We start from the raw sequence: 20,968 nt of genomic DNA on the forward strand, positions 1-20,968 counted from the left end.
CTCATCATTAAACAGGCTGTGTCTCTAAAATTTGTAATTACTACACAGGTTACAGATTTGTATGCCTGTATTCATTATCAGACTTCATCATCCCTGAGTTAAGGTGTAGCCTCTATACAGCAATGTAGTCTTTCCCTGGAGGACTGTTATCAAGTCTTAATGATGATTTAAGAGTTGGTAATCCAATGTGAGCATTTATCCTCACTTCTGTTTTCTCCCAATAAAAGCCAGGTTTTATGGTTGCAGAGAACTTAGTCCTCGTAACAATCTTGTGTGGGAGATGGTGGTATCCCCATTTTACAGATGTGAAAACAGAACCTCAGAGAGTTACCCAACTTGCCCAAGAAAAGTGACCTGTGATGAGCAACAAAGTATTAAACCTGGTCTTTTGATTAAAAATACCTCTACAGACTTTTTCCCACCCCATGTCTTTATCTCTTTTTTTTACCTTTTATTTTTTTTTAAATAGAGACCAGGGTCTCGCTCTGTTGCCCAGCATGATCCTCCCACCTTGGACTCCCAGAGCTGGGATTACAGGTGTGAGCCAGTGCACCCAACCCCCCATGTCTTTTTCTATTGCCTGTGTCCCACCATTCTTTTTACATACATACATAAAACCCTTAAATCTATCAGTTGCCACACTTGTTAGTGAGCGGATTAAAAAGTTTAGGGAAGGCGTAGGCAGGAGAATCACTTGAGCCTAGGAGCTTGAACCAGCTGGCAACAAAGTGAGACTCTGTCTCTATAAAAAAATTTAAAAATTAATTGGGCATGGTGCTGCACACCTGTTTTCCTAGCTACTTAGGAGACTAAGGCAGGAGGATCATTTGCATTGGAGGTCACAGTGAGCAATGACTGTGCCACTGTACTCCAGCCTAGAAAACAGAGCAAAACCTCTGTCTCTTTTAAAAAAAAGTTTATGGAGAGAGGATTGAAGTTGTACTTTAAATGAAATTACTGATGTATTCATTCAATTCTGTTTTTCATACTGTTTATTTAAGAGCTAATCTTCTCTCAGACTAACCCTTAAATCAGTCTCCTCTTGACAATAAGGAAGCCAAAAGTAAGAATATTCACATGCCTAACCTTTTTTTTTTTTTTTTTTTTTAAGGTAATGTCTGTCGCCCTTGTGGTGGTGCAGTCTCAGCTCACTGCAACCTCTGCCTCCCAGGCTCAAGCAATCCTCCCATTTCAGCCTTCCAAGTAGTTGAGACTACAGGCATATGCCACTATGCCCAGCTAATTGTTGTATATTTTTGTAGAGACGGGGTGTATCCATCTGTTCTCACAGTACTATAAAGAATTACCTGACACTGGGGTAATTATGAAGAAAAGAGGTTTAATTGACTCACAGTTCTGCAGGCTTAACAGGAAGCATGACTAGGAGGCTTCAGGAAACCTACAATTGTGGCAGAGGGTGAAGGGAAAGCAAGTACATCCTCACATGTTGGAGTGGGGGTGGGAGTGGAGAGAGAGAGCAAGAGAGAGAGATGTGCACACTTCAGAAACCATCAGATCTCATGAGAATTCACTATCATGAGAACAGCATGAGGGAAATCTGCCCCCATGATCCAGTCACCTCCCACCTAGTCCCTCCCCCAACATGGGGAATTACAGTTCAACATGAGATTTGGGTGGGGACACAGAGCCAAACCATATCACAGGGTTTTGCCATGTTGCCCAGTCTGGTCTTGAACTCCTGGGCTCAAGTGATCCACTCACCTCAGCCTCCCTGACTGCTGGCATTACAGGCATGCGCCACCACACCCAGCCCACATGCCTAACTTTTAATGAATGACTAAGCCCATTAATAGCATGTAAATATGGTGGAATGTTATTTAACTTTTACAGTTACAAATACACTGTGTCCATTTTTTAAATAATTATTTATTGAGTATCTACCATATACCAGGCACTGTTGTAGGCTTTAGAGATATAATGATGAGTAGCATATGCAAGGTCCCTGCTCTGAGGGGTTAAATTCTAATGACAGGATATAGTCATAGCAAATAAATAAGAACATATCAGATAATGAAAATATTTACAGGAACTAATAAAAAACCCACAAATATCTGTCTATAAATGAACACGTGCTAACAATGATATCAAAAGATAGGCCAGGCATGGTGACTTACACCTGTGATCCCAACACTTTAGGAGACCAAGGCAGTAGGACTGTTTAAGCCCAGGAATTCAAGACCAGCCTGGGCAACATAGTAAGGCCTTGTCTACGTACATACACATGTACTTATCATCTGTCTGCCTGCCTACCTACATACTGGTTTATCAGGGTATATTAAAGTGAGATTTATGGGGCTGCCGATAGGAGTGGGAATGTAAAGTTGTTTAATTGTACTATTTAAAAAATCAAAAGTTTGGGAAGAAGTCTCATAAAGTTTAAGGTTTGACTTTTATTGAGTAGTATAAATCACTTTATTTACTTGGCTCATTTTAGAAAAAAAAAGGATTTAATGATACTTTCAGTGCTTACCAAAATACTGACTTTTAAGTTATTTCCACAATTCTAGCATGAAAATTTATATTCAGAGTCACATAGAAAAAAGATTCTTACAAATTTGGTTAAATAGGCCGGGCGCGGTGGCTCAAGCCTGTAATCCCAGCACTTTGGGAGGCCGAGACGGGCGGATCACGAGGTCAGGAGATCGAGACCATCCTGGCTAACACGGTGAAACCCCGTCTCTATTAAGAAATACAAAAAACTAGCCGGGCGAGGTGGCGGGCGCCTGTAGTCCCAGCTACTCAGGAGGCTGAGGCCGGAGAATGGCGTGAACCCGGGAGGCGGAGCTTGCAGTGAGCTGAGATCCGGCCACTGCACTCCAGCCTGGGCGACAGAGCGAGACTCCGTCTCAAAAAAAAAAAAAAAAAAAAAAACAAATTTGGTAAAATATATGTGTAACAGTTTTTGCAGGTATTGTGTTTTAAGGAAGAAAAGCTGTTTTCAAGCTGTAAAAAGCCTAGAGGTAATAATTCAGCCCTCTCTTTTTGCAAATGAGGAAACCTACAGATTGTCTAAAATTAAAATTAATGTAGTTTTTACCAATGGAGGAATCTGGGCAAAGGGTATACAGAACTCTTCTTGTACTATTTTGGCAGCTTCACATGAATTTATAATTATTTCAAAATAAGCAGTTTTGAAACGTAAAAATAACAATGAAAAAATTGGTGTGTTTTTATCTTTTCTAGTTTGTGGAGGACTATGAGCCTACCAAAGCGGACAGCTATCGGAAGAAGGTAGTGCTAGATGGGGAGGAAGTACAGATCGATATCTTAGATACAGCTGGGCAGGAGGACTACGCTGCAATTAGAGACAACTACTTCCGAAGCGGGGAGGGGTTCCTCTGTGTTTTCTCTATTACAGAAATGGAATCCTTTGCAGCTACAGCTGACTTCAGGTATGTCCTAGAGTAATGTTGCTTGTGACATACCATACAACAATTTCTTCCCCACACACAAGTAGACAACTAGAGGTTCTAACTTGTTAGTCTTTTACTCTAATTGTGTTTATTCCCTTTTTGATATTAGTATATGACTCTCTCTACTGTGTTATGTACACACGGTTAGGATACTTTGCATAGTCTTACAGCTATTCCAGTGTCACCTGTATTAGAGTTTGATCTTGTGACAGCTTCACTTACCCAGAGTCTCTATGAGTTACTGAAGTATTTCTCTTTAGTGTAAACTACTACTGCCATAATAGTTCATACTTGGAGCACATAGTGGAGCTTACCCAGGTGTTACAGCTTTCTCTGTTAGTCACGGTTTCTCAGCACCTATGTAATGTTCAGCAGACACTTTGCCATCCTCCTCAAAATATAGATGCCCTAATAGCACAGGCTAATTTTGTTTGTTTGTTTTTCTTATTACATGGGAACCTTCAGAATGAATGAATTTTTGAATAGAAATAATATCTCTGTAGATGGGCACACTAGATTGTTATATAATATTTTTAATATTTATTGTTTAATCAAAATCTGGAACCCATTTGGTTTTAGAGGAGGTGGTTTTGGTGAAGGGGAAAGAGGTACTCCTCTATAAGAGAAATTTGGTATAGAGTTCTTGTGTGGTCTTGCAAATACTACATGCATAAATGAAGTGTTCTTTAATTAAATGATACGTATTTTTATTTCTGTGTTAAGTGTCTACTTGATTATGGAGGACAGAAAAGAAGCATGTAATGTATCCACTATTTTCAAGATTCACACAGCCTAAATGAATATATAAGGCATTTAACCAAGAGCAAGTTAGTGACAAAGTAGGAAACATGGGCAGTGGTTAGTACAGAGGATCTGGGAGGGGAAAGAAACTGGGAAACCTTCATGAAATAGATGAGCTTGAAGAAAAGAAGGATTTTCACATATAAGGAAAGAGGGCATTTCAGGTGGTTGAGCAAAAAACTAAACCAAGGCTTATACAAAGCATTCCTTTTTATGCACACTTGAAAATCTCAAGAACTTATTCTAATAGAGAATAATAGGTAAATACTTTGTAAACATGTCCAAGTTAAAGACACAGAGAAGTGACTCACCAGTTTGCTAATCCACAGGAGACTGAGAGATTGTGTCTGTGCCTGTGTGCAAAGCATTTTAAAGAATCAGTTGCAATGTCCATTTCATGGCTCTTTTTACTAAATAGGAAAATCCACTTACTAAAAGTACAAAAAGTAAGTAATTGAGAAACTCTGAAGTATAGATTTATTTATAAAATAAAGTGTGTTGGTTTCTATGAGGAAGGAATTTCATATATGATGACATGCAAAGGGTGGCAGACCCTGGTAACTTGTAATTGGGAGACATGTTGAAAGTTATGTAAATGCCAATGCTTATTCATTCAGCAGATATTTGAGTGCTTATAATGTAGCAAGTCGTGTTCTAAGTAATGGAATAAATGTTAATCACCATAGTCACCAAAGTCAAAGTGGTATCTCAGGAGAATAAGGTATTTTCATGCCAAGAATCTTGGGCGATTATTATTACAGAAAATAAGGATGATTCATTACTCTTATGGCATACCTCCAGTGCCCCTGCCATAAATAAAAATGACCCTACTGACTCACCAACAATATGAAAGACTTTTTTGAAAAGGTCTGAATGGTTATAGTAGGCACTCCATGTGGTCTAAACTACAAGAGTAGCATAAATATCAGCTCCTCCCTTTAACCTTCCTGGTCATCTCTATGATCCACAAAATCCATTACTTCCTTGTCTATATATGCGATGTCCTTGATACAACTCCAGTATCACACTTAACACCCATTCCTTGCCTGTCTCAGTATCCCCAGTACCTATATATGACATAGTTGCTAGCATATGATCTATAGTAAGTACATGTTTAGTAAACATTTGTTTTGATTCAAAAACCGTTACCTTTTGGTTTTTACTTTCCTATGTCAAAATGAAGTTGGACCAGATTGTACTTCCCTATTCTGAAATTCTGTAATAGCCTCTAAAACTGTATTTAAAGGGAGTATTGTATTAAGCAAAATGTATATGAAGTTTATACCATAGGATTACCTTTCTCTGACATCCAGTAAAGTTGCTAATAAAACCAATCTATTAACTCTGAAAAAAAATAACATCTTCTTACCTCAGAACCCAGTAGGTCCAGGTTTTCTACAGCCTTGTTTCTGCCAGCATCAGTCACACTATAGTTTTTCAGCATTGGTTTCCCTGCAGCGCCTGACTCAGAGTAGCTTAGTAGGTATTTATTAAGAAATAAATTAATGACTATATATACACACATATAACCAGAGGTGCTAGAGTTAAAAACACCTGAGTCAGTCTCACCTTCCAAGTGGTGAGACTGAGTGGCAGGTTAGTTGTTGTTAACAACCTCATTCAGTGGCGATCATTAAGTCAGGAAACAACAGATGCTGGCGAGGATGTGGAGAAATAGGGATGCTTTTACACTGTTGGTGGGAGTGCAAATTAGTTTAACCATTGTGGAAGACAGTGTGATGATTCCTCAAGGATCTAGAACTAGAAATACCATTTAACCCAGTGATCCCATTGCTGGATATATACCCAAAGGATTATAAATCATGCTACTATGAAGACACATGCACATGTATGTTTATTGCAGCACTACTCACAATAGCAAAGACTTGGAACCAACCCAAATGTCCATCAATGATAGACTGGATTAAGAAAATGTGGCACATATACACCATGGAATACTATGCAGCTATAAAAAAGGATGAGTTCATGTCCTTTGCAGGGACATGGATGATGCTGGAAGCCATCATTCTGAGCAAACTATCACAAGGACAGAAAACCAAACACCGCATGTTCTCACTCATAGGTGGGAACTGAACAATGAGATCACTTGGACACAGGACGGGACACATCACACACTTGGGCCTGTCTTGGGGTGGGGGTCTGCGGGAGGGATAGCATTGGGAGAAGTACCTAATGTAAATGATGAGTTGATGGGTGCAGCAAACCAACATGGCACATGTATCCCTATGTAACAAACCTGCACGTTGTGCACATGTACCCTAGAACTTAAAGTATAATTAAAAAAAAAAAAGAAGAAGAAGAAGAACAGCATTCAGGTCCTCATTCACAAAGGAAACTGGTTAAGAAAGTCACAGCATGCCCTAGAAAAAGATTGTGATTGGCCAAAATCCTCTTCACAAGTACTGCATATATTTAATAGTAATCATGGTGAAAGTTGACATAGTTTTTGCAAGAAATCATGTGAGTGGTAGGAAGCATCATAGCACTATGTAGTGCTGTACATCTTAGCCTGCATCACCCAGATACCATGCTTATTTGGCATTTTGTTTTCTAAAAGGATGTTTAAGACAAATACAAATCAGTGAAGAATGGCGTTTACTTTCTCTGTGACCCATAGTCTGTGCAGCCTATAGTCTATTCACGTTAGAAGAACTGAGAGTTCAGTTCCAAAGAACTTCCTCTGAGTGTTGAATGTATTCGAATGTTTGCTACATCATGAGTAATCAAGTGAATGAAGTAATAATAGTAGTAGCACTACCTCATACTCATGCAACACTTACCAGGAGCCAGACTGTTCTAAGCATTCACATATATAAACTAGTTTCTCAAACAACACTGTGAGGTAGATACTACTGGATTTCATAGATTATAAGATGTACATTTTAACAGCTCTCAGGGCTATGTCTTATGATACGGCACCATACAGTTATAATTGCCAGCATTTTTTCTTGGAGTCTATAAAATAAGATTGAGAACAGTGATGTCTTAAATTTGACTTTATTTTAAAAAGCGACATCCAAATTTATAAATGAAGAAGCTGAAATGCAGGGAGGTTAAGTGGCTTGCCCCAGGTCATGCAGTCAGGAATAGCATAGAGTTAAAATCCAGGAGGTCTGCCTTTGTATTCTCGTGGTATCTAATGTACAAGTTCATTGTGTGCTTTGGAGTTGGATTTCTCAGACCTGGTTCTACTTAAGTGTGACTCTGAGCAAGTTAACGTAATTTCTCTGTGTATCAGATTCCTCATCTGTAGGACAAGAATAATAATGATACTAACTTCATAGGTTTAGGTAAGGATTAAATGAGAAAATATGTAAAGTCCTGAAAGTGGTGTTTGGCACATTGTGAACACTGAGTAAAATGTTAGTGGTAGTAGTGTGGTGGTGGTATTTAGGAAACATTGTCTAAGAAGCACAGAATAGAATAATCTGAAAATAAGGGAAGAAGGTTTTTCCCAATTTCTCAAGCATCACTATAGAATGCCTGCAGCCAGGTGCAGTGGCTCACTGCAGTAATCCCAGCACTTTGGGAGGGTGAGGCAGACAGATCACTTGAGCTCAGGCGTTCAAGACCAGTCTGGACAACACGGTGAAACCCCGTCTCTATGGAAAAAAGAAAAAAAAAATTAGCTGGGTATGGTGGTGCGTGCCTGTGGTATAGTTGTGCTACTTGGGAAGTTGAGGTGGGAGAATTGCTTGATTCCGGGAGGTTGAGGCTGCAGCGAGCCATGATCATGCCACTGCACTCCAGCCTGGGTGTCAGGGAAAAAAAAAAAAAAAAAAAGACCTGCAAAACCAAGTGTACTTTGCTGATTTGCCATTCTAATATCCCTTTAATTTTCTCATTTTCTCTTATTGTAAAATATAGTCATCCCTCAGTATGGGGTGGGGGGGGGGATTGGTTCCAGGACCCCTTGTGGATACCAGCATCCATGGATGTTCAAGTCTCTTCTATAAAATGGTGTGGTATTTGTAGATAGCCTATGCACATCCTCCCATGTACGTTAAGTCATCTCTAGATTATTTTTAATAGCTAATACAGTGTAATTGCTAGGTAAATCGTTGTTATTCTGCATTTTAAATTTTGTTTTACTTTTTGTTGTGGCATTTTTTTGGTTTTTGATTTTTTTTTTTTTTTTTTTTTTTTGAGACAGGGTCTTACTCTGTCATCCAGGCTAGAGTACAGTGATGTAATCGTGGCTCACTGCAGCCTTGAATTCCTGGGCTCAAGTGATCTTCCTGAGTGGCTAGGACTATAGGTGCACCCTACTACACCCAGCCAATTTTTTTTTTCTATTCTTTATAGATATGGGGTCTCACTATGTTGCCTGGGCTGGTATTGAACTCCTAGCCTCAAGCAATCCTCCTGCCTCAGCCTCCCAAAGTGCTGGGTTTACAGGTATGAGCCACTGCACCTGGCTGTTTTGGGGGTTTTAAAAGATATTTTTTATTTGCAGTTAGTTGAGTCTGTGGATACAGAGGGCTGACTGTACTTATGTTCCTATAGCTTCAACAGCTCTTAATAATTTCAAAGGAGAGACATTTTTAAGGTAGCAAATTAGTGAACCTAAATCTTACAGATTTCCTTTTGTTCGTTGATTTTATAAGAAAACATTTCTTCCAGTAGATTAATGAGATAACATTTTTTTAATATTTACACTGTTCCATGCAGTTATAAGCACTTCACATTTAACCCTCATAGCAACTTTATAAGGAATGTATCATTGTTAGCTCCATTTTATAGATGAGGAAACTGAGGTAAGAAGTACTTTGCTCAGACTTACATGACTAGGAAGAGCAGAACCATGGTACTTTAAAGTTGATGACACTTTCACAGTGGATAACTTACCTCTCAATGCAAAATTTATGCTCGAGGTCTGACTTCCAGTAATTTCTGGCACATTTGGGTTTTAAAAAACAGTTGGCAGGACCCTTGATATGATGCAATAAGAATAGCACTCTCTTGTTATCTTCCTCCCAAGAACCAATAACCCTGGTTTAATCATGAGAAAAACATCTGACAAATCCCAGTTGAGAGACATTCAACAAACTGCCTGCCAGCAGTCCTCAAAACTATCAAGGTCATTAAAAACAAGGGAAGTCTGAGAACTACCATGGCCAACTCGAGGCTAAAGAGACATGACAAAACTCAATGTCATGTGGCAACCTGGATGGGATCCTGGAACAGAAAAAGGATGTCAGGCAAAAAGCAAGCACATTTGAATAAAGTTTGGACCTTAGTTGCTAATACTGTATCAATATTGGTTCATTAATTGTGATTCGTGTACCATAGTAGTAGAAGATGTTAACAATAGGGAAAACTAGATACGGGGTAAACAACTTTCTGTACTATCCTTATAATGTTATTATTTCTTTTTCATTTTCTCTTATCCAGGGAGCAGATTTTAAGAGTAAAAGAAGATGAGAATGTTCCCTTTCTACTGGTTGGTAACAAATCAGATTTAGAAGATAAAAGGCAGGTTTCTGTAGAAGAGGCAAAAAACAGAGCTGAGCAGTGGAATGTTAACTACGTGGAAACATCTGCTAAAACACGAGCTAATGTTGACAAGGTAACACGTGACTCTCTTTACTACTGCATCATGTTAAAATAGGTTGGTTTGCTTTAACTTGGCTCTCTTTTGTCTGGAGAGTCTATGAAACTTTCAAATAGAGATGTAAAGTATGTTGATTTTTATCATCCCTGAATGCTCAGATACATGTTAGGAATTTTAGTTCACCTTCTCCTTAGCTTCCCAAGAGACGTTAAAACACAAGACACTGCAGCTAAATGTACCTTTTTTTTTTTTTTTTTTTTTTTAGCACTGATGGCATTCTTGACCTTTTTCCCCCCTTATCCTATTGAGTCTTTGAATAATTTAGAAGGAATTGTGTGAGTCCCAAGATTCCAGCACTGAGCATTCTTACCTCTGACCTGACGCCTACCCAACCCCACTTAAATTCTTAAAAATAAGGATACCACCCAAGATGAAGAAGCCCCCAGATAAGATCGTTTTAAAATCTCTCCTGCCACTCTCCACTCCCCACCCTCAACTTTTGTTTTCTCCTGAAAGAGAAAGAAAGAAAAGGAAACCCTCTGACCTCCTTTCTTGTCTTCTTACTTTGTTCAGAGTGGCCCTTCCTGAAGACCAGATGTGGAACACCCACAAGTACATTTCATCCCACTACCCCTAGACCAGGTCCAGTATCTAGAAAGACTGTCCACTGGGCTGAGGTAGCACAGGATCTTAAAGGCCTCCAAGTGTGGTCTCTCTTTAGCCTGCAAGTATCTAGGCTCTACAGTAGTGCCACTCAAGCTCTAATAGGCAAAAGAACTGCCAGTAAATCTTGATAAACACACATTCTTGGGTCTTATCCCCAGAGATTTGGATTCATTTGGTCTGGAATGGGGCCTGAGAATTTACACTTGTAGCAAGTGCTGCGTGTGCCTGTAGATTTATAACCCTGATCCAGAAAGTACTGGGTTAAAAAAAAAGTTCAAGATTTGCTCTGTCATTTTGCTGTAGGTCTTAAGACAGTGTCATTGCTGTCTTAAACTTACTAACTTTTTAGCACATTGTCAGATTCCTTTAGGTCTAACATATCTGTACAAAGTGAGTACTACAGATTTTTATTCAGGATACTAGTTTTTTCTAAGCTTGGGGCTAGAGCAAGTGTGTGTGTGTGTGTGTGTGTGTGTGTGTGTGTTGCTTAAATAACAAAGTTATTTCCCACAGTTCTGGAGGCTGGTAAGTCTAAGATCAAGGTCTTAGACAATATGATTCTGGAGAGGGCTTTCTTCCTGATTTGCAGGATTTCCTTATACCTTCCTGCTGTATCCTCACATGACAGAGAGAGAGAGATAGCTCTCCTCATTCTTAGAAGGATACTAATTCCATCATGAAAACCCTACCCTAGTGACAGAATTACCAAAAGGCCCCATCTCTTATTGTCATCACATAAGGAATTAGGGTTTCAGTATATGAATTTTGGGGTGACACAAGCATTCAGTCCATAGCATGCCCTTTCATAGTTTCCTGGAAACCACGGTTTCTGAACACAGTCAGTAGGGCTTGGGTATTTCAGTTAGCTTCCGTTTGGAAATGGGAACAAGAATACCTGCTTCATAGGATTATTGTAAAGATGAAATGAAATCACATATGTAAAATGCCCCAGCCTGTGCCTGACCTATAGTAAGTCATTAGAAAATTATAGATTTGAAGAGACAATATGTAGGGCAAATATTTTTAAAGTGCTAATGAAAATATATTTTAAAATTGAGGGTGTTTGAGGTTTTAAAAGGCAACATTGAACATTCTCATAGCATATATATACTTTCCTAATTGATGTCTCGAGTAAGTTGTAGAACACACTATAAAAACTATTTAAACCTAAGGGGAGTGGGGAAGACATGCTGACACTGGCAGTTCAAGATAGAAAGCTGTATTGTAACAGTCCTTGTGATCATCTGTTGGCATCAGAGGCCCTGGGAAGTATGGTGTCTGCATTAGCACAGCTCTTACGGACAGTGAGAGAAAGACCAAAAACCTAGGAAAAATGCCCCAAAAACAGCAACAGGCATGTCGTAGAAAGGAAACACAAATGGCCTTTGAACTGGAAGAGAGGTTCGGTCTCTTATAAAAAGGGAAGTACAACTTAAAAATATAGTGGAATGTCCTTTTTTTACCCGTCACTTTGGGAGAAAAAAAGCAAAGAGGTTGAGAATAGAATATACTGTCGGCAAGAGTATAGAAAAATAGGAACCTCTCATTTTGGTGGAAGGACAGTTTTGTGATATCCATCAGAATTATGACCCAACAATTTAAGTGCTAAAAATGTATTATACAGAACAAATTATGCACTCACGTATACATGTATGTTCAGTAGTAGTCAGTGAAGCATTAGTTTTAGAAGCAAAAGACTGGAAATATCCAAGTGTTCAATAATGGACTGGTTTAAATAATGGAGTATTGCCCAACCATTAAAAAGAAATGAAGATAGAACTAAATGTGCTGATATCAAATGATCTTCAATTATAAAGTAAGTGAAATAAAGTACAGAGTGGGGTCTGTAGCTTGCTGCCATGTGTTTTAAACACACATACATACACATTATCTATGTACACATCATAAGGATATGTAAGACTCTGGTACCTGTGGTTGTCTCCAGAGAATTAAGTCACAGTTTATGCACTTTTCACTGTAAATACCCTTGTGAACTTTTTGCCATATTCATGGGCACTTGGCCCTCAACACCGATTTCAGCTGCGCAGATTTTTTTTCACAGATGCAGTCTGCCCTCCATGTCATTGGGCTCTGCGTCTACAACTAGATACAAACAGAATACAGCAGGATGTGAAACCTGCATATGCGGAGGGCTGGCTTTTTGTATCCATGGGTTCCGCAGGGCCAGCTGCGGGACTTGAGTAGGTACAGATTTTGGTATCCGCAGGCATCCTGGAACCAATCCCCCACAGATACTGAGGTACGACTGTATCACTTTTTCAAAAAAATTAAAGTATAAGACTGTTTTAGTTACTATGGCTGTATAACAAAGTACACCCCAAAACCTTTCTGGGTAAAACAGTCATTTATTCTGCTTATACATTCTGTGGCCAAGAATTTGAACAGAGCACAGTGGAAATGGTTTGGCTCTGCTCTACAGTGTCTGCTGCCTCAGCTGAAAGCTTCAAGTCTAGGCACTGGAAATACCTAAAGTTAGGTTCTGAAGGCTTGTTCGCACATGTCTGGCTCAGCCAGATAATGCTGGCTGTTATCCAAGGATGCCTCAGTTCCTCTCCAGGTGGGCTTCTCCATGTGGCCTTTTCCACATGTGCTAGTTTAGGCTTCCTCACAGCACAGTGGGCAGAGTCTCCAAGGGCAAGTGTCACAAGAGAAGAAGAACCAGGCAAAAACCATACAGCCTTTAATGACATAGTCTCTGAAGTTACGCAGCATTATTTCTACCTCATTCTACAGGTTGGAGGTAGTCACAAAGTCTCACCTAGGTTGAGAAGGAAGGGCAGTAGACTTCACCTCTTGATGAAAAGTGGCAGGATTCTGGAAAAGCACATAGGAAGCATTGCTGTGGCCAGTTTCAGATAATACAGTCTGCAGTCAGTGGTCACCTGTCCAAAACAGAATTACATTAAACGAGGCTGCTTGTAAAGTCAGGTGGAAATCCATACTGAAGAATGTAATTTCGTGTACTGCTACATCCTGCGGAGTGGCTACCAGATAAAGTACCTCAGTGGCTACGTAAAAGTCATTTGCAGCAACTATTCAATTTCCGGGATTAGGTTATACTTGTGTTCGTGGTTGTTCTCCTGAGAAAATAATCTAGTAATCAGAAAAGCTAATATTTGTTTGTACTTATAAGAGCCAGGCACTGTGATAAGTACCAACCATTTAATCCTTAATTATGTGAGGCATAAATACTCTTCCGATGCTCACTTTTTAGACGAGGAAGCTGAGTTGTGGGAAGATTACATAACTGGCTCAAGGTCACGGGGTTTGTGGTGGCATCTGCAGCCTCTGGGTCTGGCCAACTCTGGTTATAACATGCTCACATTCTTTCCTCACTGTTTTACTCAGAAAAATGGTTGGGGCCAGGTGCGGTGGCTCACACCTATAATGCCTGCACTCTGGTAGGCTGAGGCAGGCAGATTACTTGAGCCCAGGAGTTCGAGACCAGCCTGGGCAACATGGCAAAACCCTATCTCTACAAAAAATACAAAAATTAGCCAGGTGTGGTGGCGAATGTCTCTGTAGTCCCAGTTACTTGGGAGGCTGAGACAGGAGGATTGCTTGACCCTGGGAGGCGGAGGCTACAGTGAGCTGAGATCACACCACTACCCTCCAGCCTGGGTAATGGAGCTAGACCCTATCTCAAAAACAAAACAAAACAATGGTTGGAATAGCTAGTGTATCTCCCATTTCTTATGTCATCCACTACTAGAAGCCTGATTACAAATTTTCAGGAATAGGAAGTGTTATTCCCTTTTATTAAATTGTGACGTGTCGTGCTTTGTCACAGAACAAATGCTAGCTCTCCGTAAGATCATTGGCTCATGCCTTATCCTCATCTGGATGCCAAATAGACCATTAGGTGAAAGTTTCAAAGATGCAGATTTAAAATCTACTTATGAAAAAGTGTCATAGCCACCAGAGATGGGGCATGGCATATCTCAGGAGGCCATGCTTGTCACAGAGGAATCACCCCAAGGCTCGAGGAACATCTGGGCAAACCTACTTGTGTACTCATTGGATTCATTCAATGACCTTGTTAGTATCCTAGCTAAATGCTCTGGTTCTTAATTCACGACTCCAAGGTTGCTCTTGATTTTAAGGAACATTCTGGCAGAACAGAAAGAAGTTGAGCAAATATTAACAGATGTCCAAAGGGGGAGTGTGATTTATTATGTCAAGAGAATCAGTTTTATGTTGAGGGAAGAATGTTGGTAGAAATACACTGTATTTTTTGGAAAAGATATTTGGGTTTTTTCATTGTACAAGTAATACATGGATACATGCTTATTATATAAAGAAAAATTCATAATACAGAAACATAAGGAGGAAAAATGAGTCACTTTTCTCCCATATTTCATTCCCTTCCCCTGCCTTTCAGTAGCCAGTGCTAACACGGGTGTGTCTTTCCAGATGTTAAAAGCAGGCATACACATCTCTAAGGGAAAGTTTGCATTTGCTTGTTTTTCCCCCTGTATTAATAGGATTTGTGCATATTTATACACACACATATTTTATATCTGTATATATAGTGTATATTTCTGTGGTGTGCTTTTAAAATTTTATGACAAATCTTATAACTCTTCCATGTCACCGCATATAGATGTATCCACATTCCTTTCAAAACCACAAAGTATTCCATGGTTAGGCTTTTCCATAATACAGCTGTTTTCCTATTAATGACATTTGTTACAGCACTGTTCACAATAGCCAAGATACAGAACTAACCCAAGTGCCAACAACAGATGAATGGATAAAGAAAATATGATATATACACACTATAAAATACTGTTCAACCATTGAAAAGGATGAAATCCTGTCATTCAAGGCAATATGGATAGAACTGGAGAAAATTAAGTGAAATAAGCCAGGAACAGGCAGTTAAACACTGCATGTTCTCATTCATATGTAAAAGCTTAGAAAAGTTGATCTCACAGAAGTAAAAAATAGAACAGAATACTAGAGGCGGGAATGGGAGGGATAGGTAGAGATTTGTTAAATTATACAGAATTACAGCTAGATATGAGGAATGAGCTCTGGTGTACTACACTACTGTAGATGACTATACTTAACAATAATATATAGTTTCAAATAACCTGAAAGGAGGATAATGAATGTTCCCAACACAAATAATAAATGATTGAGATGATGGCTGTGCTAATTACCCTGGTCTTATAACTGTACATTATATGTATCAAAACATCACGGTATACTCTGTGAATATGTGTCAGTTAAACAGACAAAATTCAATTGAAAATAAAATCAGAAATTAAACCTTCATCCAGTTTCCTTTTCATAGTGATTTATCTGCATTAGAAAGCAATACTGGGAGTATTCCAATGATTACATTTAGTTAGAATTGAGACCTCCTGTCCTAGCTAGTTAGCCAGAGACTTGAAAAAGAGGTCTTCTGAAATTCCTAGTCTCTGGGGAAATAGAATCATAACCAGTCGGGGCAGGAATTCATGGGTTTTATGTCATCGTTGTGTTTCATTCTGTTGCGTACTCTGTGTGTGTGTGTGTGTGTGTGTGTTTTATGCTCAGTTTTTCCCTTTAACCATTTATGCTCCTTCATGTTGGTCGTATGTCCATTTGACTGAGTCCATTCATCTCTGGTAGTTTCCTTGCTTTCTGACTTAAATTTTATGCTTCTTGCTGCAGATCAGAAATCAGCCATTCATCTGAGGAGCTCAGGTTCTGTTTAGGAGGAGTGGTTTCTGGCAGCCACAGCATAGTTACTTAATTTGCTTGCTGGTATTGTGTTGTCATTTTTTAGTGAATAGTGCTAGGAAATAGGTATTATTAAAATAAAAAAAATGTGATCATGTTGTTATTTCCAATTCAAATTTAACGTTATAAATGTTTACATCTTTGATTTTGTATTTATATCTTTTCTCTTACACTGAAAATCTTGGTTCCTAAATTACATTAACATTAACATAATTCCTCCCTTGCATTAGTCTTCAGTGTATATAAAATAGTTCCAAAAGAGCAACATTGCTGTCACAAACAAACTACAAAATGAAGTTTGGCTGGGTGTGGTGGCTCACGTCTGTAATCCCAGCACATTCAGAGGCTGAGGCAGGCAGGTCACCTGAGGTCAGGAGTTTGAGACCAGCCTGGCCAACATGGCAAAACCCTGTCTCTACCAAAAATACAAAAATTAGCCGGGCATGGTGGCGCACATCTGTAATCCCAACTACTCGGGAGGCTGAGGCAGAAGAATCTCTTGAACCCAGGGGGCGGAGATTGCAGTGAGCTGAGATCGCGTCATCGCACTCCAGCCTGGGGCACTCCAGCCTGGGCAACAGAGAGTCTCTCTCAAAAAAAAAAAAGTTTAAGATTTGTCTTTGTATTGTTTTGTTGGAATTTTGTTTCTATTTTTATCCTTAGCATCTATTCTAAAATAGGTACTTTCTATGCTATGTCTTGTAGACCTTTGAAATAATTCCTCTGTCACCATCTTGGAATATAGTCAGTCTTGTTTGTGTTTTTGTTTGTTTGTTTGTTTGTTTGTTTGTTTTTTGAAACGGAATCTCACTCTGTTGCCCAGGCTGGAGTTTAGTGGCATGATCTCAGCTCACTGCAACCTTCACCTCCTGAATTCAAGTGATCTGCCTCAGCCTCTCTAGTAGCTGGGATTACAGGCATATGCCACCATACCTGGCTAATTTTTTGTATTTTTAGAAGAGATGAGGTTTCTGTATGTTGGCCAGGCTGGTCTTGAACTCCTGACCTCAGGTGATCTACCCACCTCAGCCTCCCAGAGTGCTGGATTTTAGGCGTGAGCCACCATGCCCAGCTAGTCTTACTTGTTTAAATTTGATTTTCAATTTTTAGGATTTGCTATTTTATTTTTTTATTTGTTTTTTTGAGACTAAGTCTTGCTCTGTCACCCAGGCAGGAATGCAGTGGCACGATCTTGGCTCAGTGCAACCTCCACCTCCCGGGTTCAAGCAATTCTTGTGCCTCAGCCTCCCGAGTAGCTGGGATTACAGGTGCCTTCCACCACACCCAGCTAATTTTTGTATTTTTAGTAGAGATAGTGTTTTGCCATGTTGGCCAGGGTATTCTAGAACTCCTGACCTCAGGTGATCTGCCCGCCTCGGCCTCCGAGAGTGCTGAGATTACAGGCGTGAGTCACTGCCCCGGCCTAATTTTATTTTTGAGTATGTAAACCACCTGTGTCTCTAAAGTAGAAATTCTATAACAAGATATACTCAGAGATGCCTCACTCTTCCTTGTACCCTCCTCCCTTCTTCTTGAAAATAAAATTGATTATTGGGGTTTGGTTTATTATTTCATTGTTCTTTGTCCAAGGGCAAACAAATACAGGTGTACTCCTACCCTACACACACGCACACAGGTAGTGCTCTATCTGCTATTGTGTATGTTGCTTTTTTCAGAGATGCGTTAGGAAAGGCCACATCAGTCATGACATACGCACACTTTACTCACAGCACTCGTTATCGCTTTCATATTTCTTGCTTATCTTTAGTCTTATTGGGTTTTGTAATTCTATACGTAAAAACTTATTTTTTAAATCCAGAATTCAAAAGTGATCATAAAAGTTATTCCTCCTTTTATCATATACTCTCAGCTGTTTATGTGGAGTGTGAGTGTGTAGCCTTCCAGACCCTTCTGTGTTACAGAACAGAGGAATTTCTTATTGAAATTTAACTTTGAATTGTTATACTCATAATTTTTTTAGTTACTATGCTAATATCTCATTATTTACCAGTTCCCTAGACATCAGACAAAAACTGATAAATTCGCACATATAGAGTAACAGACAAAGCTTTTTCTCCATTTTTAGAAATGAAGCTGAGGAAACCAAGTTATGAAATACCAAATTATTAAATATGAAGTTAAGCATATATTGTTAAATATAAATTAATAAAATACATTTATTGATTATTAAAGTACTTCAGTATAATCCATTGAGTTTTATCTTTGGGGCTATCGTCACCTTGTAGCACTTGATAGATTTTCGTCTCAAAAACTGGAACAGAAAGATCAGGTTTTATTACATATGAACATTTTTACCATAAAGTGTAATTCAGAAAACTTCCTAGTTTCCTCCTTTTTTCAAGATACTGGGAGAATCAGGCTTTAGTTGTATGCTTTCCACTCTCTACTCCAAACAAGAGCTCTTAAATATTTATACTTCTGTTATCCCCAAAGTTTACTGCTGTGATTTGGAGAAGTACTAAGTTCATATATCTGTTTGCTTTATTGATCCTATTTTTTTTCTTTCTAGGTATTTTTTGATTTAATGAGAGAAATTCGAGCGAGAAAGATGGAAGACAGCAAAGAAAAGAATGGAAAAAAGAAGAGGAAAAGTTTAGCCAAGAGAATCAGAGAAAGATGCTGCATTTTATAATCAAAGCCCAAACTCCTTTCTTATCTTGACCATACTAATAAATATAATTTATAAGCATTGCCATTGAAGGCTTAATTGACTGAAATTACTTTAACATTTTGGAAATTGTTGTATATCACTAAAAGCATGAATTGGAACTGCAATGAAAGTCAAATTTACTTAAAAAAGAAATTAATGTGGCTTCACCAAGGAGCAAAGTTCAACTTATTTCATAATTGCCTACATTTATCATGGTCCTGAATGTAGCGTGTGAGCTTGTGTTTCTCGGCAGTCTTTCTTGAAATATTAAATAAAGAGGTGAGATGGGGGTGGGGAGTGGGAGGAAAGGCGACTTCCTCTGGTGTTTATTATAAAGCTTAAATTTTATATCATTTTAAAATGTCTTGGTCTTCTGCCTTGAAAAATGACAATTGTGAACATGATAGTTAAACTGTACCACTTTTTTTAACCATTATTATGCAAAATTTAGAAGAAAAGTTATTGGCATGGTTGTTGCATATAGTTAAACTGAGAGTAATTCATCTGTGAATCTGCTTTAGTTACCTGGTGAGTAACTTAGAAAAGTGGTGTAAACTTGTACATGGAATTTTTTGAATATGCCTTAATTTAGAAACTGAAAAATACCCGGTTATATCATTCTGGGTGTGTTAACTGACACCAGGGGTCCACTGCCCCGTGTGTACTGGTGAGAAAATATATGCCAGCATGGAGTACAGCTTTTGTATAGAAAATTCTTGAGAAGTAACTGTCTGCTAGGAGTCTGTCCAAATTTAAAATGTGTGCCATACTCTGGTTCTTGAAAATAAGATTCCAGAGCTCTTTGATCGCTTTTAATAAACTGCAAGGTCATTTTAAGTGAAGGGCCAGCCTATACTTGTAAGATAATTTTCAACTGCGAGGATTCAGCACGTTATGTTTGAATGAACCCTCCTCTTCTTGAAGATGCTGGTCCCGGGAAATCACTTTCTGCCAGTGGTGAGCATGTAAGTGTTAAGTTTTTAATCTGGGAGCAGGGCGCAGGAAGAAAATGTCAGTAGTGCTAATGCATTTTGCACTAGAACACTTCGGGAAAATATTCATGCTTGCCATCTGTTCATTTCTAAATTTATACTCATGAAGTTACAATTTGATACAGGAATTATTAGTAGTAATTCTTGTCTGTTCATGTACAATGAAGAACACTAGCTACATTTTCAGAAGTTAACATCAAGCCGTCAAACCTGGGTATAGTGCAGAAAACGTGTGGCACACACTGACCACACATTAGGCTGTGTCACCATGGTGTGGTGTTCCTGCTGGAAGAATTCTGGCACACTACTTGGGGACATAATTTCAGTCGGAAATACGCCACTGTCAGAATTTTTCCCCCCTCTTTGCAGTGGGGCTAGGACAGTTGATTCAACAAAGTATTTTTTTCTTTTTTCTCAGTCCTAATTTCAACAGGTCAAAGATGTGTTCAGGCATTCCAGGTAACAGGTGTGTACGTAAAGTTAGGAACTCACTCTTTAGATATTACATCCAGCTTCTCATGTTAAATATTTGTCCTTAAAGGGTTTGAGATGTACATCTTTCATTTCGTATTTCTCATAGGCTGTGCCATGTGCGGAATTCAAGTTACCAATGTAACACTGGCCAGCGGGCCCAGCAATCTCCATGTGTACTCATTGCAGTCTTATTTAACCAGGGGTCCTAACCACTAACATTGTGACTTTTCTTTGAGACCTTTCCTCTCCTGGGTACTGAGGTGCTATGAAGCCAACTGACAAAGATGCATCACGTGTCTTAGGCTGATGCCACTACCCGATTTGTTTATTTGCAATTTGAGCCATTTAAAGACCAATAAACTTCCTTTTTTAAAATGTTTGTGGTGTTACTTGATGTTTATAATATAACATGTAATATTCAAATGTATCAACGCGGGTGTTTTTACCAAACAACTACATCTTTTGAGCTCTCGGTTCGGAGACTTCTTTTGTGTAATGCCAGATTTCCTAAATAATAGTGTCAGCATTGCTAAGATTTAATCAAGGCTCAGAAATGGAGGGACTCATGTACAACTGCATGGAAGATGTTCTATGCGGCCATGAA

General features: G+C 39.0%; 1 protein-coding gene across 2 annotated transcripts in view; it reads left to right on the forward strand.

The window, feature by feature from the left end:
* Positions 1-20,743, forward strand: part of LOC105497757 (RAS like proto-oncogene A) — an 84,187-nt gene extending 63,444 nt beyond the window's left edge. The window contains exons 3-5 of one of the 2 annotated variants that reach the window (XM_011769083.2): positions 3,205-3,413; positions 9,651-9,825; positions 18,758-20,743. In XM_011769083.2, coding sequence (XP_011767385.1) covers positions 3,205-3,413; positions 9,651-9,825; positions 18,758-18,880 — 507 coding nt within the window. In that variant the 3' untranslated portion in view covers positions 18,881-20,743. The remainder of the gene's footprint in view (positions 1-3,204; positions 3,414-9,650; positions 9,826-18,757) is intronic. The other variant, XM_011769084.3, reaches the window with a different exon arrangement.
* The last annotated feature ends 225 nt before the right edge of the window (positions 20,744-20,968 follow it).

This window comes from Macaca nemestrina, chromosome 4 (genome assembly GCF_043159975.1).
Source record: "Macaca nemestrina isolate mMacNem1 chromosome 4, mMacNem.hap1, whole genome shotgun sequence".
Lineage (NCBI taxonomy): Eukaryota > Metazoa > Chordata > Mammalia > Primates > Cercopithecidae > Macaca > Macaca nemestrina.